At 43.6% G+C, this 15,306-nt stretch overlaps 1 protein-coding gene across 1 annotated transcript in view; it reads right to left on the reverse strand.

The window, feature by feature from the left end:
* Positions 1-11,662: 11,662 nt before the first annotated feature.
* Positions 11,663-15,306, reverse strand: part of LOC124712534 (cuticle protein CP14.6-like) — a 36,923-nt gene continuing 33,279 nt past the window's right edge. The window contains exon 3 of the mRNA XM_047242844.1: positions 11,663-12,117. Within this exon, the coding sequence (XP_047098800.1) occupies positions 11,856-12,117 (262 nt within the window). The 3' untranslated portion in view covers positions 11,663-11,855. The remainder of the gene's footprint in view (positions 12,118-15,306) is intronic.

Here is a 15,306-nt window from a genome sequence, read left to right on the forward strand (position 1 = left end):
AAACTCTCGTCTTAACAACAAAATATTTGTTTCATTTCTTCCTTTCTGAGCCGTATGTGGCTAATGTTCCTGCCGTCATGTATTTCACACCCTGTTTTTAACGTACTTACACCTCACCTCACTACGTTAATTTAAATTAATACTGTCACTGAGTTGCTGCTTTGCCTGACCGTGAGTGGCACTAGCAGCGCGTATCGATATAACCCCTCTCATAGTATCTTTGCTCGACTACTATTAATTCCAGGTCGTTGTCTGTCGTAAGCCAGTCCGCGTCGCGAGCTCGGGCTGCCAGTCAGATGGAACGCGTCTGAAGCGCAGTCCGGACCTGCCAGTCGGAGAGTCGTAATGCGGCACTAGTGCAGCCGGGTTGGAGCAGTGAGGTCTGCGTCGACATGGCTCGCCCGACCATTGCCGCCACGCATCACTTGAGCCAGGCCACGGTCTTGGTGGATCGTCGGTTGGTCGTCCTACCGGACGACGCGTTTTGGCTCGCCGATTGTTCATGAGCCAGCTGTGTGTGTGTGTGTGTGTGTGTGTGTGTGTGTGTGTGTGTGTGTGTGCATCGACTCCCGATTTGTCTTCGTGGGTGCTTAGTTACTGTTGGGTATCATTCAGGTCTTCATGCAAGTGTTTGTCAGGTTCTGTGTGTAGTAGGCGTTATTTCCACTCACGAATATTTTGGATGTTGTCTGCATTCTGAGCGGAGTCTGTCGGTCGGTGCCGATCAGGAAGGATATCTCCGCGCGGTGCAGTCGGCTGTGTCCGCTGGCGGTCCCTGCACAGTGTCGGAGCGTGTGTGAAGCTGTTCGATCGCTACGAGCTTCGTGGTTCACCGACCCAGGACGTCAAAGTTGAGTGGTGTTTTAAGTACCCAAGCCACATCCATTCATGTTGTGTGGTTCGTTTCGGTGGTTCGCTGTTGGGGAGGTTTTCGTGTGAGCAACACCGAGTGTTTGTATTGCTGAAATTTAGCCGCCATGCGGTGGAATTAATTATATAGGTTGACTAAAATTCAAGTGCACCAGAGGAATTTTCTGCCTTGTGGCCGTTAGTGTTCCGGTTACCTGCCCTGGCCACTAACGTAACTTCAGGCAGTGTCCTTTCCTCATCTGTTGTCCCTGTCCAACACGGCGTGTAGTTTTGACAGCGTAATAAGTATACATATTTGATTGTGAATAATTTCGCTCATAACATTTTGTGTTTGAGTTCTCATGTACCGATTGGTGGCAAGCAAGTCGTTTGTCGTTCGGTCCGTGGCTGTCCCTTGGTTGGGTTCCGACGAATCAAGTGTAGTTGGACTCACCTACAGGGTAGACCGACCCCCTGGAGGCTTCTGAGTGCCGCTTGTCGTTACCGTCTTTCTCGCGGGTGTTTAATTGTCTGTATAATCTGTCATAGCCAATGATTTAACCTTCACGCGCTCGCGCGGGCGGTGAAGTGACCGCCTTTTTGCAATTTCGCGCCATACTTACTCCACAAAGGTAACAAGGCGGCGGGAGGGACATGTATTCTCTAGTTGCACATTTTTCCGACAGATGCTGCTCAAAGTTCGTCCAAGTCGCACCTCTTTCTCAATTCAACACAGGTAATATGAAAGAAAAAACGAGAAGACAATTCTTATATGCGTTATCTTTGGAACTGATGAGCGATAACCTGAATGAAAGAGCTAAATTGAAGCATTTACCAAACGATTTGCAGTATTTTTGGAAAATTACTGAGAGAGTGGCGTAGTTTATCCAGCTGTATCAACCCCTACAAGGAGAGGAATATGTTATTTGTGTGGCTCGAAAAAGAATATAAAAACAAGGCGAGAATGCGGTGAATGTGGAAGAAACGTCTGTCTACGACATTCAATCGCGACAGTTACGTGCAATAATTGTTGTCAGTCTCAAAACGTAAATGGAATGCATACAGACTGATCAGCATTTTTCATCTGACGGAAATGTTTGTGACGTTTTCAATCAAAAATTCTTTTTTCAAAGCAAAATTAGCTTTTCTTGTGACGAGTTAAGACAGTGAATAATTCTAGTCTTAAGTATTACATTATATAGTCCCAAAACACTACAGTTAAAAAAAAATTTCTTATATTTCATTTGGGTATTTGGCTTCCTTTTTGTATTCCATTGTATATTTTATTGTTAAATAAATAATTTTGGTTACAAATGTGTTTGCAATTGTGTGAGATATCCTATGTCGATATTTTATGGAAATATGACCTTTAAAAACGGAAAATCTCAAGAGATTGATGAAAACTCTCGGGCGGTCGGCCGACCGCCCGCGCGATTGCTCGCGTGACTATTTCTAGCGCGAGCGCATGAAGGTTAAAAAATTCTTGGTTTCACTGGGTTTTACGTAAATTAAAATTAATTGTGGCCCTTCAGCCGCTTGGAACCTTATTCTTGAAATTACCCTTCAAGCAAAAACATTGCGGCCTTCTGCCTTTGAAAGGTTATCGCAATTAGTTTTAAAATCTTGAAAATTTTATTGTGCTCCTTCAGCCGTTTGTATTGCATCTTGTTTTTATGTTTATGTATCCACTATTCCCTTGAGGATTTCACCCTATCTGTGATATATATTAATTATTTTATTTGTAATTTTAACTGCGTGTCTTCAGCCACTTGAAAATTACCTTGTTGATTTTTAAGATTTCTTGTATGAAGTCCTTCAGCTGTGAAAGAATTGGAGTTAGAAACTCGTAGTTGTAAAAGTTCGGCTATGTGCCGTTTTGGTTTAAAGGAGCTATTAAATTACAACAAATTACAATTTTCAAGTAAACTGACCGATACCTGATTTGCCCCTTTCCACAATCCTAATCACCAGTATTGCCCAGCGGCTTTAGCGGGCGCCTTACTTGCGCTTTTTGGCATTATGCAACTACCACAGGAAATGAGCATAAAACGAGAAGCACACAGTGAGAAAGGTATCTACATCATAAACACATCTACAGACAGCAGAATTTCAACCTACCAGAACACTGTTCATAGGGAGTAAGAGTTGGATTGATACTCTTTATCAAAAGTTGTCTGGTGGTGCAGCCTCTGTTGTCTGTACTATCGTATTCCGTTCCCTGTGTAGATACGTTTCTTAATGTGTGCTTCTCCTTTTACATTCACTTCCTTTGACAATGGCTTACCGCCGAAACGCTCAAGAAAGAAACACTATAAACATTGTGTGTGTGTGTATGGATATCGCCGGCCGCTGTGGCCGAGCGGTTTTAGGTGCTTCAGTCCGGAACCGCGTTGCCGCCACGGTCGCAGGCTCGAATCCTGCCGCGGGCATGGATGTGTGTGATGTCCTTATGTTACTTAGGTTTAAGTAGTTCTAAGTCTAGGGGACTGATGACCTCAGATGTTAAGTCCCATAGTGCTCAGAGCCATCTGAACCATTTGTATGTCCATCTTTTCAGACGGTTGCAGGACTTCAGCTGTTCAGTAAAAAATGTGAAATCAAACACCTTTCAGCCTTCTAAATTTCCAGATTGTTATTTAATTGGGCTACCAGTTTCGGCGATACATTACTCCGCCTTCAGGCCCCCTGACAGACGTGTAGAAAGATTCCAACCTCGGTTCTGGTCAAAACAGGGGCCAGGGTTTAAAGACTGGTACCGGTAGATTTTTGAGACAGAGATCAGTTGAGACGTTACAGTGGTCCACATGAGAGTTTTATTATACGTAAAGGCTGATTAAAAAAAACATTTACATACAAAAGAAATGAAATGATCGTATGACATTGTTGGCCGGGAGGCCCCATGAGGGGAAGTTCGGTCGCCGTATCGCAAGTCCTTTTTAGTTGACGCCACTTCGGCGACTTGCGAGTCAATCATGATTTTGAACACACAACACCCAGCCATCACGAGGCAGAGAAAATCGCTGACCACGCCGGGAATCGAGCCCGGGACTCCGTGCGCGGGAAGCGAGAACGCTACCACAAGACCACGAGCTGCGGACGTTTACGTACAGACATAGCTAGTCGGTCATACAACACGGATCAGTAATTACATAGGAACCGGGGGTCGCAAACTCCAGGAGAGGACGCTACGGTTAGGAAAGGGGCGGTGCCCGACTAACATCGGCGGATCACACGGAAAAACCGTCGCCATTCACGCCCTGGAAGCGTTGGGATCAACATGGCTAGCTACATGTACCACGAAATGGCTGCGATGAATTTGATTTATGGTGCAGCCAACAGCAATGGACGAGTAGCTGTGCGAGTGTATCGTGCGAAATATCCCGATAAAAGATGCTGAACCATACGATATTCGTGGATCGCCGATTGTGCTAAGTCGTCTCGTTCCATGCGCACAAGTCAGTTCTAGTCGCCAGCGAAGAACACGAGCAGTTCAGGCGGAAGGATGTTTTCTCGAAAGGACACAGCGTGCGCCATCAACTAGTACACGAGATATATCCCGCGCCATTGATATCTCCCAACCCTGTATCTGGCGCTTTCTACTCTACGAAGGACGGCATTCGTTTTCTTTCCAACACGCCCAGACTTTACAACCGGGGAACTACAACGAGCCCTTGCGATTCGGGCGGTGGTTTCTGCAGGAATCCACTGCAGACAGTAGCTTCAGAGCGAGTGTCCCCTCTACTGTTGAGGCTATTGCTACACGTACACATGCCTCGGAATGCAAATTTATCCATAACGTGTGGGATGGCATCGTTCGAGACTGTTTAATTGGGTTGCACATTCTCCAGTCGCTGACCGACTTGGCGGTCGCACATGTCGTATTCCTACGAGACGTGTGGCCAGACGTGATGAATGATGTTCAGTGCCTATTCGTTGCCGCATTCGGTTTCAGTACGACGGTGCTCCTCGCATGTCAGCAGACACCTACAGGCAACCTTCCCTGACTGCTGGAATGGTTGCGGTGGGCCAGTCACATGGCCACCACTATCACGCGACCTGCCCCAATGGTTTTTTCCTGTGGATATACTGAAGAGCATTGTGTATGAAACACCTGTTACATCGCTCAAGTACGCAGTGGGCGGGATTGTTGCAGCAGGTACCTTTGAGAGGGTGCGCTGTTAAATGCAGTGTCGATGTCGGCCGTGTATCGATGCATGTGGAGAAATCTTTGAGCATTTCCTCTAGTGGGCGCCCGTTTGTAGCATGTTACTTAACAACGGCAACGCTATTTAGTATCACTGTATGGGCTTTGCGACCACGGTTCCTACTCTATAACTGATCCTTGTTCTACGCCCGATGTGCCATGTCAGTTTGTAAATTTTGTTTCTTTTTAATCACCTTGTCTGGAACCGCGCGACCGCTGCGGTCGCAGGTTCGAATCCTGCCTCGGGCATGGATGTGTGTGATGTTCTTAGGTTAGTTAGGTTTAAGTAGTTCTAAGTTCTAGGGGACTGATGACCTCAGAAGTTAAGTCCCATAGTACTCAGAGCCATTTTATTATTGTGTTTTGTATCTCTCCTTTATTAAGACAAATTACAGCAAGTTACCAGTCTGGCGGTGCAGTCATCTTACAAATAGATTCTGTAAATAATTTACCAAGTAACTATTTTATTACTTTTATTCCACCTTTTAACAAAACTATTGGAAAACCAAGGACTTCAGGTGCCTTTACTAGAACCTCGTACTCACCGCATTAAAGATTACTTTCTTTTAGCAGCTGTTGTGGTTCATTTCTCGAGTTACGCAAAAATTTATAGAAATATACTGTTTCTTGCAGTTTTTCTCATTGTTAATTACTGAGCCATCATCTTTTTTAACTGATCACTATCCAAATTCCATCAAATACCGCACTGTTTTGTTTCATTATTGTTCTTGAAGTTTCCAGCTAACTGTATTATCAGATTTTTCATAGCTCATCATGTTCTGTCACATTTGTGTCATCGTTTGAAATTAACTCTTACCTTTTCTGTAGTAGAAGCTTGTTAGCGTTTCTTTTCTTTTACATTTTTCATACCCACAACACAGTTTGCTTTCTGGTTTAGTGAAGGTAAAGCAGTGTTGAAAACTGAAAGATTCTACCACGTGTGTAATGGTTCGATTCCGGCGCCAAAGGCTGCCACTTTGAATTCCCGCCGAGCGATGCCCCTGACGCGGGCAGAACCGTCCGGAAGTGGACGACGTAAACTCTCTGTGACAGAGACAGCTGGTGAAGAGTGGTTGCAGACTTCGCCCTGGTGATCCGTTGGACTGGTTGGGATACATGGTCAGTCAACCGGATGTTGCAAGCCGTTGTTGGATCCAGTGGGCATGAAGAGTTTTACGAAGGGTCCCGCTGGCAAACTGCTGCATATCGCTGTTTGCCGAATTGTGGACTCTGAGAGACATTAAGCAGCCACATAAAAGGTGATGTTCGTCGATATGGCCGTTTGCAATTGATTAGACTATGCGGATTCGAGTGGCCGTTACAGCTTGTAAATGCGTATTCAGTGACCAGACTCTTGAGTAACTTAGTTGGCTGGAGCGAAGTACGTTAATGGTGCGCAGGGTGGTTATTGTACTGAGTCCACGTGGTTTTGGGGGGGCGTGCTTCACTTGACAAGAGTCACGTTTATTACATTATGTACTAGTCATATGAGTACTGTGTGTCCTGTTATTCATCTGATAATTTTTGAAAAAGGTTTTCGGGAGGAGGGCTGTATATAGATATTAAAAACATGTGAGTTATCAATTGAATGTAGCAATGGACTAGCCTGTTGTGTAAGTATTACCTGTGGTCATTTTAGTATCTATTCTCAAATACGGGATGGTGAACTTGTTCATTGCTACTGAGATCTGTGCGACTTCTGTCTGCCATGTTAGTTGATGGAATTTGTTCTGTATCGAAACATTCTGGGGGCGCTTTAAAATTGTTTATTCTAAATGCAGATAGGTGAACCCAGCAAATAATTTGAAAATTTTTTTGATTCCAAGTACGATTATGTGAAACTCGTTCAATAGCTGCAGTCTTAAAGATAAGGGAGGAATGAAAGTTTAAATTGAAATTTTCCCTGCTCATTGACCTTAAAAGTTTATTATTTTTTTTAAAAAAAAAAGAGACTTTATTTCACAAGCTGTGACATTGTCGCGAAAAAACAGTTTCCTTTAATGTACGTCTATGGTCACAAACTTTTTGTTAACAAAATGTTTGTAACCATAGACGTAAATCAAAGGAGACTCTTTCTGTGTTCAGCGTTCAGAACACTGTGCTATAAAAATTGCTTTATCGAGTCTCTTGTGTATCGAACTGGGTTTCACCTCTTGAATTAATTTCCTGTTTAAAAATTTGCATGTGAGAAAAGGAATGAGCCGTGCTCCGGCTCGCGTTTGTGCCGTTGACAGATTGGCGTCGTGTATTCGGATTGTGATCTTTAGTTTTCTTAGTGCGTTCACTGGCGCCACTACGTTTGCCCGCTTTGTCCGTGAGAGGCAGCAGCGCTGTTTATCGATAGCGAGTACTGTGGTACTATCTTTGGAGTGACCTCTAGTATTTGCGGGTCGTGTTATGTCGGAGTCATTTGAGTTGGGACGGAGCAGCAGTGAGGTCCGCATAGCGCAAGTACTCGCCGGGACAGCTGGCGACGCATGCACTGCCCGATGGAAGGACGTGGTCGCGAGAGTGAACGACCACGTCGAGGTCCGGATTCAGCGGGCTTAAGTTGAATGGATTGTTATTCACTGGTGTGTGTGTGTGTGTCCGCCGAAGTGACCTCATGGAATAAGCTGTCAGTCGACGATTCAAACTGGAACGTTTGCCTTGCCTGACTTGATCGAGAGCGACCGTTGGTTGGTCGTTCGGTCGGTCGTCTCAACGGACGACGTGTAGTTGGTCTTCCGACCGCTTCTGGGGTATCTGCGTTTGTGTGGACTTGTAATTCGTCCTTGTTGATCCACAGCGACTGGATTCAGTATTGCTTGAGTTGCGTGTGGTGTTGTTTTCGCGGATCCGTGTGTATCTAGTGTGGTTTTGAGTGAGCAGTCATTTTAACGCTGTCCGCGTACTGAATTCGTGGAGGCAACTTTTTGCGATGACCTCCGATTATTCTTGCGTTTGAACATGTTCTCTTGTATAATGATTGTCGTTTTACGATGTCAAGAATATAATCCGCCCATCTGCCTGGCATGAGTTACTCCGTCTCGTGATAACTGGGTGTTGTGTGATGTCCTTAGGTTAGTTAGGTTGAAGTAGTTGTACGTTCTAGGAGACTGATGACCATAGATGTTAAGTCTCATAGTGCTCAGAGCCATTTGAACAATTTTTTTGAGTTACTCCATCTTTGTATTGGGCATCATACGTTAGGTAGATTTTGCGACAGTGTTGGTCATGCGTTTAAACTGTGACTGGTTTGAGTTGCCATCCCGTTAAGTGAGCATAACAACTCTTGGCTGCCTGTCTCAACGCTTACGCAGCTGTAGGGACTTTCCTCAGGCAGATCCTTGGAGCACTGCCTGTGGATCTCTCCCTTCTTTATTTGGTCTGATTGTGTCAATTGTTTAAAAATATTTGTTCAATATATTCCTATTGCTTGTGGCCTTCAGGCGAGAAATTGAATTCTTCTTAATAAGGCCTACAGGCGTCAGCGTAGCTTGTGTTACAATCAATTTTTTTAAATGATTATTTTAAAAATGATTTTGGTATTTTCAACGTTTAGTTGTCTTCATACTTGTAATTCAGGCCTTCAGCCGTTAATTGTTCTGAAGTATTGCTTGTGGCCTTCAGCCAACAAATAATTTGAATTCTTTCGTAATAATGCCATCAGCCGTCACTGTAGCTTGTGTTACAGTAATTTTTTTAAAAATGATTATTTAAAAGAAATTTATTCCTTAAATAAAGTGTACATGTTTATTGTGCAACCAACGGTAACTGATTAAGCCCCGTCCACACCTTTTCCTACCTTCCCTAAGTCCCACCTATCAAGGATGGAACATTGTTCATTGGAATGTTATTGCGTATGCCTATAAACCTCAGTATCACCACTACATTACTACGTTACAGCATATGGTTCTGTTCTTTCGATTGAACTTCCTTACGCATCCTTTTATGGGAGATTTAACGTTTAATTTGGACTTGGAACGGCCGCGCACCTTGCATTTGTTTAGCATATGTCAATAATTGCCAGAGCACGCAGAACTTACAAATGAGATAACAAATCCTAGTACGAGCGGATCACTAAACATCGAACATTTTAATTTGTAGTCTGACTACGTACAAGTGCTAAAAAAATTATTTTCATCGTGGCAGCGACAACAGTAACCGTTATGAAATTGACTCGAATGAAAAACAGCCCACAGTTGCGCTAAATTATGTTTATTTTAAACCTCGACCATGGTTTCAGCTATAATAACATAGCCTTCCTCATAGCCAGCGCCGCTGGGCTAAGACATTTTTCATTTATTAGTATGTATAACTTCTGAAGAAGCTTATATTATTATAGCTGAAATCATGGTGAAGATTTAAAATAAACATAATTTAGTGCATCTGAGGGCTGTTTTCCATTCAAGACAATTGTAAAAAATGTCGCTTCCTTCTGTGAAGATATAATCTTGATTTTCTAAGCTTGTGTGCTCGCTGCTTAATTTTACTACCTTACGTTCGCTTTCTGCTTAAAGTCGTCACATGGTACTTATCTGTTCCATTCCTAGATGAGTTGATTTCTTAGAGCCTTATGTGAAACTTTATTGTGATTATTATTCACATATTTCAGCAAAAAAAGTTTAACGAGGTTTAAAGCAGTCACAAAGCTCGCAGGACATTTTGACACTCCTAGAATTCTGAAAGTACATGGAGTATCGTACTTTTATATTTAAGTTCTTGTGACCTATTGCAAAATATATTCGACAGATCTACGACGAAGAATAGACTTACATATTAGTATCATTACTTTTAGGACGTTATTTGAGAAAGGAACACATGACATCAGTTTTACTGCTAATCGACCTGCCTTAGTGATAATTCACAGGCAAAGTATTGTTCTTTTTGAGTGATATCACTATATAAAAAGGAAAAGATGGGGCATAAGCCCGCCACTGCCCTATTGGTCTGCCTTTCTTCAGCGCGTCACTAGGAGGCGGATAGTAGCAAGCCCAGCACCCCAGTCGCTCTCCTCCGAGAGAGACCACGGTACTCAAACTTCCTGGAAGATTAAAACTGTGTGCCGGACCGAGACTCGAACTCGAGACCTTTGCCTTTCGCGGGCAAGAGCTCTACCACTTGCCCGCGAAAGGCAAAGGTTCCGAGTTCGAGTCTCGGTCCGACACAAAGTTTTAATCTGCCAGAAAGTTCGATATCAGTGCACCCTCCGCTGCAGAGTGAAAATCTCATTCTGGACCCCGGTACTCATTTGATAGCAGGCTAATTGGAACCAGGGCCGACGTGGAGGGATTAGAACGAGGAAAAATTAACACCCATATCTGACACTGAAACTGGGATCTTCGGGGCCAAATACCATTGCTCTAGTTCATAGACCATCACAGCCACGTAAACATATACGGCCACCAATATTTTGCTTATGAAAACCTGCAAATGTTTAAGGATAAATTTGTTTTATTTAAGACTGGTCTGACTGTCTGTAGAGGAATTATTTCAAAGCATATCTATGAGAGGGTCAATAAATTTTTGAAGAATCGATAAGTAATTTGCGAAAATTATGTCATTCAACATCTTTAGCAGTAAGGCATGGTGCTCAGAAAAAATTCGTGTATTGTCTTCGTTACAAAACACATGCATATGTGTCGCAGTGTGACAGTAATATAGCGATCGTGCCATTGTAAATAAGACAGGGTTTATGAACAATAATACGAGGGGTATTCGTTTATTAAGGTCCGATCGTTCATGAAATGAAAACAACAGCAAAAATTCAATGGAACTTTTCACAAATGTTGGGCAGTCGCTATAGTAGGTCCGTCTACAGCGTCACGTCTGTCTTTCCAGTTCTCAGCACACCGCGAATACATAAAGATGCATAGTAAACAGTCTACCATGCCAAGCAAAAGTGCCTGCCGTGACATTTCGCCGGATTTTATGCAGCCCATCTAACATAACTGCCACGCATTTCCTTTTTCATAACAATTCTCGGCAGCACACTGCAGGGGCAATGAAGACGCCCCAATAGCATTTACGATGGGTAGTGTTTGATCACAGGCCGGATTTGTTTCTCCTGTGAGTTTCATCTCCGCTCACATGAACAGTTAGCTATAAGACGGGGTTTTGGCACAGACAAGGAGCTGCACACCAGCGCAGAAAATTGTCGGAAATTTCTACCCTATGGCGAGGGTACTGGAACGTTGGTACTGTGCTATGACAAATGTCTAAGTCGGAATGGCCACTGCGTGGAGAAGTAGCTGGGAGGTGAAGTCAACTATCGCGAATAAAACCGATCGGACCCTAATAAACGAATGACCCTCGTAAATAGAGGCACATCATTGTAGTAAGAATGCCGGCCGGTGTGGCCGTGTGGTTCTACGCGCTTCAGTCTGGAACCGCGTGACCGCTACGGTCGCAGATTCGAATGCTGCCTCTGGCTTGGATGTGTGTGATGTCCTTAGGTTATTTAGGTTTAAGTAGTTCTAAGTTCTAGGGGACTGATGACCACAGATGTTAAGTCCCATAGTGGTCAGAGCCATTTGAACCATTTTTTTTTTGGTAAGAATGTAAACATAATTCATTCACTTCTACGTACGATAACTTCAATAAGTTATATTGATGAAGAGTATACCGTTGGTTCAAATTCCCATTTAATCTGTGAGACCGTGACATATGCGGATCTTAGCTGCCAGGAATTAACAGCAACATTCCAGCTACAAGTGGTAAGTGTTAAGCACTTGCTTGACGATTTTAAGCTGTTAGTTCAGAAACTTGTGTTGAGATATTATACATTTGAATGATCGTGAGGTAAGCAGTGGCAGTCCAGTTAGCCGACAAGTGTAAGTCCAGCGTTGCTTCCAAGAAATGCGGAGGATCGTAGCAGCGACTGCTGCGGTGCGGGGCGCACCGTGACGGGACCGCTGCCGAAAGAGACTTTGGGCCGGTAGCCGTTCTCGTCGGCCTCGTAGATGACGCTGTAGGTGGCGCCTCCAGCATCCGGCGGCTGCCACGAGAAGCTGCCCCGCAGGCGCGCGCCGTCGCCCTCCGTGCCGAACTGCTCCTGCCGGATGCCGTTGCTCGTCTCGTACCTGCGCAAGCATTTCACCCACCAATCATTACTGCAGAGGGCGGATTGCGAAGATATCTACAGAGCAAGATGATCTTGAGTATGTGTGGGAGTGTGGCTCCAAAACGATAGGGACAATTAAGACCAGAGCTGGTAAATGTATGAATTAGTACCATCAAACGCTTGCTGTGGGGTTAAGACCAAGAACTGGTATTAAAATTCAGTGTTTAAAAATACATGTGCAGGGCGTCCCCAACTAACGTTACTAATGCTCACCTAGTCAGCCACTAGCTACGTTCGCGATTTAGACTGATATGAATAGCTTCGTGAAGTAGTTTTCAACTGCAAAAATAAAAAAACCACGTGAAATCTATGTACTTGTACGTTTATCTAGAGTATCGTTAAGAAATCAGTAAAAGAAAGGCTTCTGTTTATGAAAAATCTGTCTTTATAAAAAAAGAAATAACCTTTCACACAGTTAAGGCTCTTACACTACCATTGTTCTCTTAAATAGTTTTTGGAATTTACTTAAAATATAAAGAAATCTACTTCACCAAAGTTCACGAATACGTTCTGAGATCAAATAATGATGAATTAAGTTAAATATAAAGAAAAATAAACAATGATTTTCAATAAAAAATAACAGTAGGTGCATGGACGAATCATCTAAAACAACGAAAAATATCCTAGTCTAAATCATGGAATTTATTTTCAGTCATCACAGTCAAGACCTACATGTTTATATATAAAAATAGCCACATTCTTACTATTTTTTGTTTCTCTTCATAAAAGTTCCCTATTTCGCTGTCATTGTCATCATCAGATATTTCTGTTTCATTGTCACAGCACTTGTCTGCCACTTAAAAATAAACTGATGTATTCGATGAGTCAGTCTTCACTAGCTAATGCCAATTTAAAATTTCATCATTGTTCTGACACTGCTCCATTCTGTCTGAAACAGTCAAAAATGATTTATGATAACAAGTAAGCGTTTATAGCTTTGTGCGGTATGTTTCCACCTCAACTGGTACGTATCTACGGAAATAACGGTCGCTACTTAGAACACAGCTGCACAGTGTAGAAGCACAGCCAGTACAAGATTGCATAAAATCGAAGTCGCAATGTTGCAATGGGAATCGTAAATAAAAGAGTGACACGTACAGTAATAAATTACCCCAAAAAAGCAGTTAAAGGTTAATTAAAAATATATGTACTACAAGAGCCCATAAACTATGTGATCTAAAGTATCCTGACACCTGGCTGAAAATGACATACATGTTCGTGGCGCCCTCTATCGGTGATGCTGAAGTCCATAAGGTGTAGGCCCACCCTTACCCTTGATGACAGCTTCCACTCTCGCAGGCGTATGTTCAGTCACGTGCTGGAAGGTTACCTGAGGAATAGCATCCCATTCTTCATGGAGTGCTGCACTGAGGAGAGGTATCGATGTGGGTCGATGTGGCCTAGCGGGAAGTCGACGTTCCATAACATCCCAAAGGTGTCCTATAGGATTCAGGTCAGGACTCTGCACGCCAGTCCATTACAGGTATGTTATTGTCGTGTAACCACTCCACCACAGGCGGTGCATTATGAACAGGTGCTCGATGGCGTTGAAAGATGCAGTCGCCATCCCCGAATTGCTCTTCAACAGTGGGAAGCAAGAAGGTGGTTAAACATCAATGTAGGCCTGTACTGTGATAGTGCAAGAAGGGGTGAAAGCCCCCTCTATATAAGCACGACCACACCATAACACCACCGCCTCCGAATTATACTGTTGGCACTACTCACGTGGGCAGATGTCGTTCACGGGGCATTCACCCTACGCACACGCTGCCATCAGATGGCCATATTGTGTACCGTGATTCGTTACTCCACACAACGTTTTCCACTGTTCAGTTCAGCCAATGTCTAAGCTCCTTACACCAAGCGAGTCGTCGTTTGGCATTTACCGGCGTGATGTGTGGCTTATGAGCAACCTCTCGACCATGAAATCCAAGTTTTCTCACCACCCGCCTAACTGTCATATTACCTGCTGTGGATCCTGATGCAGTTTGGAATTCCTGTGTGATGGTCTGGATTGATGTCTCCCTATTACACTTTAAAACCCTCTTCAACTGTTGGCGGTCTGTCAGTCAATAGACGAGGTCGGCCTGCACCCTTTTGTGCTGTACGTGTCCCTTCAGAATTCAGTCAGGTTGTAACTGCAGTTCCAAGAGAAGCTAATACACGACAAGGTAAGTAGTACCTGTTGTCGTTTGCTTTGCCAAAACGAATGGTCCATAAATCCTAGTCTTTGTTATCACTAGCAAACCGTTCTGTTTCAGGGTGTTTCTCTTACCTTGTTGCATCAGATGACTCTTGCCGCCTGATATATGGCAATTGTGACGGTTCGCAAAACTACATGTACGCAATGTGGCCTGTCTAAGCTTAGGAGGTTATCTAACAGTATTTTAGTGGTCAGCACACACACAGTTATAGACAATGTATTCATCCTTCTCCGGGTAATATAATACCAGGATGCGATACGCCGTCAGCGTGAAAAGGAATACGCACCTTCCAGCGACCTTCTGAATGCCCCAAGCTTATTCGTCAGATGTAGATGGCCGTCCAGGACTTTCCTTGTCAAGCATACTACCTATTTTCCGGAATTTGTTGACATGAGGCCGGATTTTGGTTCTTCTTTCTTTCTCTCTTTTCTCTATCTTCGACTGTGCAGCCCACTCACCTCTTAGAATGTTTCATTACCAAGTTCCTAGTAATCAATGGCTCTCATTTCCACTACAGAGAGACGTATGGATGCATAGATTACAATAATTCTTTCATGAATCGTTAGTTTTGGGTCACCTTTTAAAGGGTGCTCTATTTATCTTGGCCACTGTGAATAACTCTTTGTCCAGACGCAAAATAAAAAAACGTCTCTAGCAAATGTTATTTACCTAACCGCGGCACATTAGGCAGCATGATTGTTTTACTTATAGCGTCGTTCATTACGAGGATGTGAACAGCAGTTCGTCTTTTTTAAATGGCGCCAGATATTTTTGTTCGGCAATCCGCTTTCTCTCCTCAAGAACTGTTGAAATGTATGTTGTAATGTACTATCCCCATAAACCATAAACAAGACATTACTAAAAACGTGACACAAAACTGATTTCGAGCGTCCCGCACTAGCACAGTACAGGTACCCGCCGTACCGCAACTCATCCACTTGCTG

This window comes from Schistocerca piceifrons, chromosome 8 (assembly GCF_021461385.2).
Source record: "Schistocerca piceifrons isolate TAMUIC-IGC-003096 chromosome 8, iqSchPice1.1, whole genome shotgun sequence".
Classification (NCBI taxonomy): Eukaryota; Metazoa; Arthropoda; class Insecta; order Orthoptera; family Acrididae; genus Schistocerca; species Schistocerca piceifrons.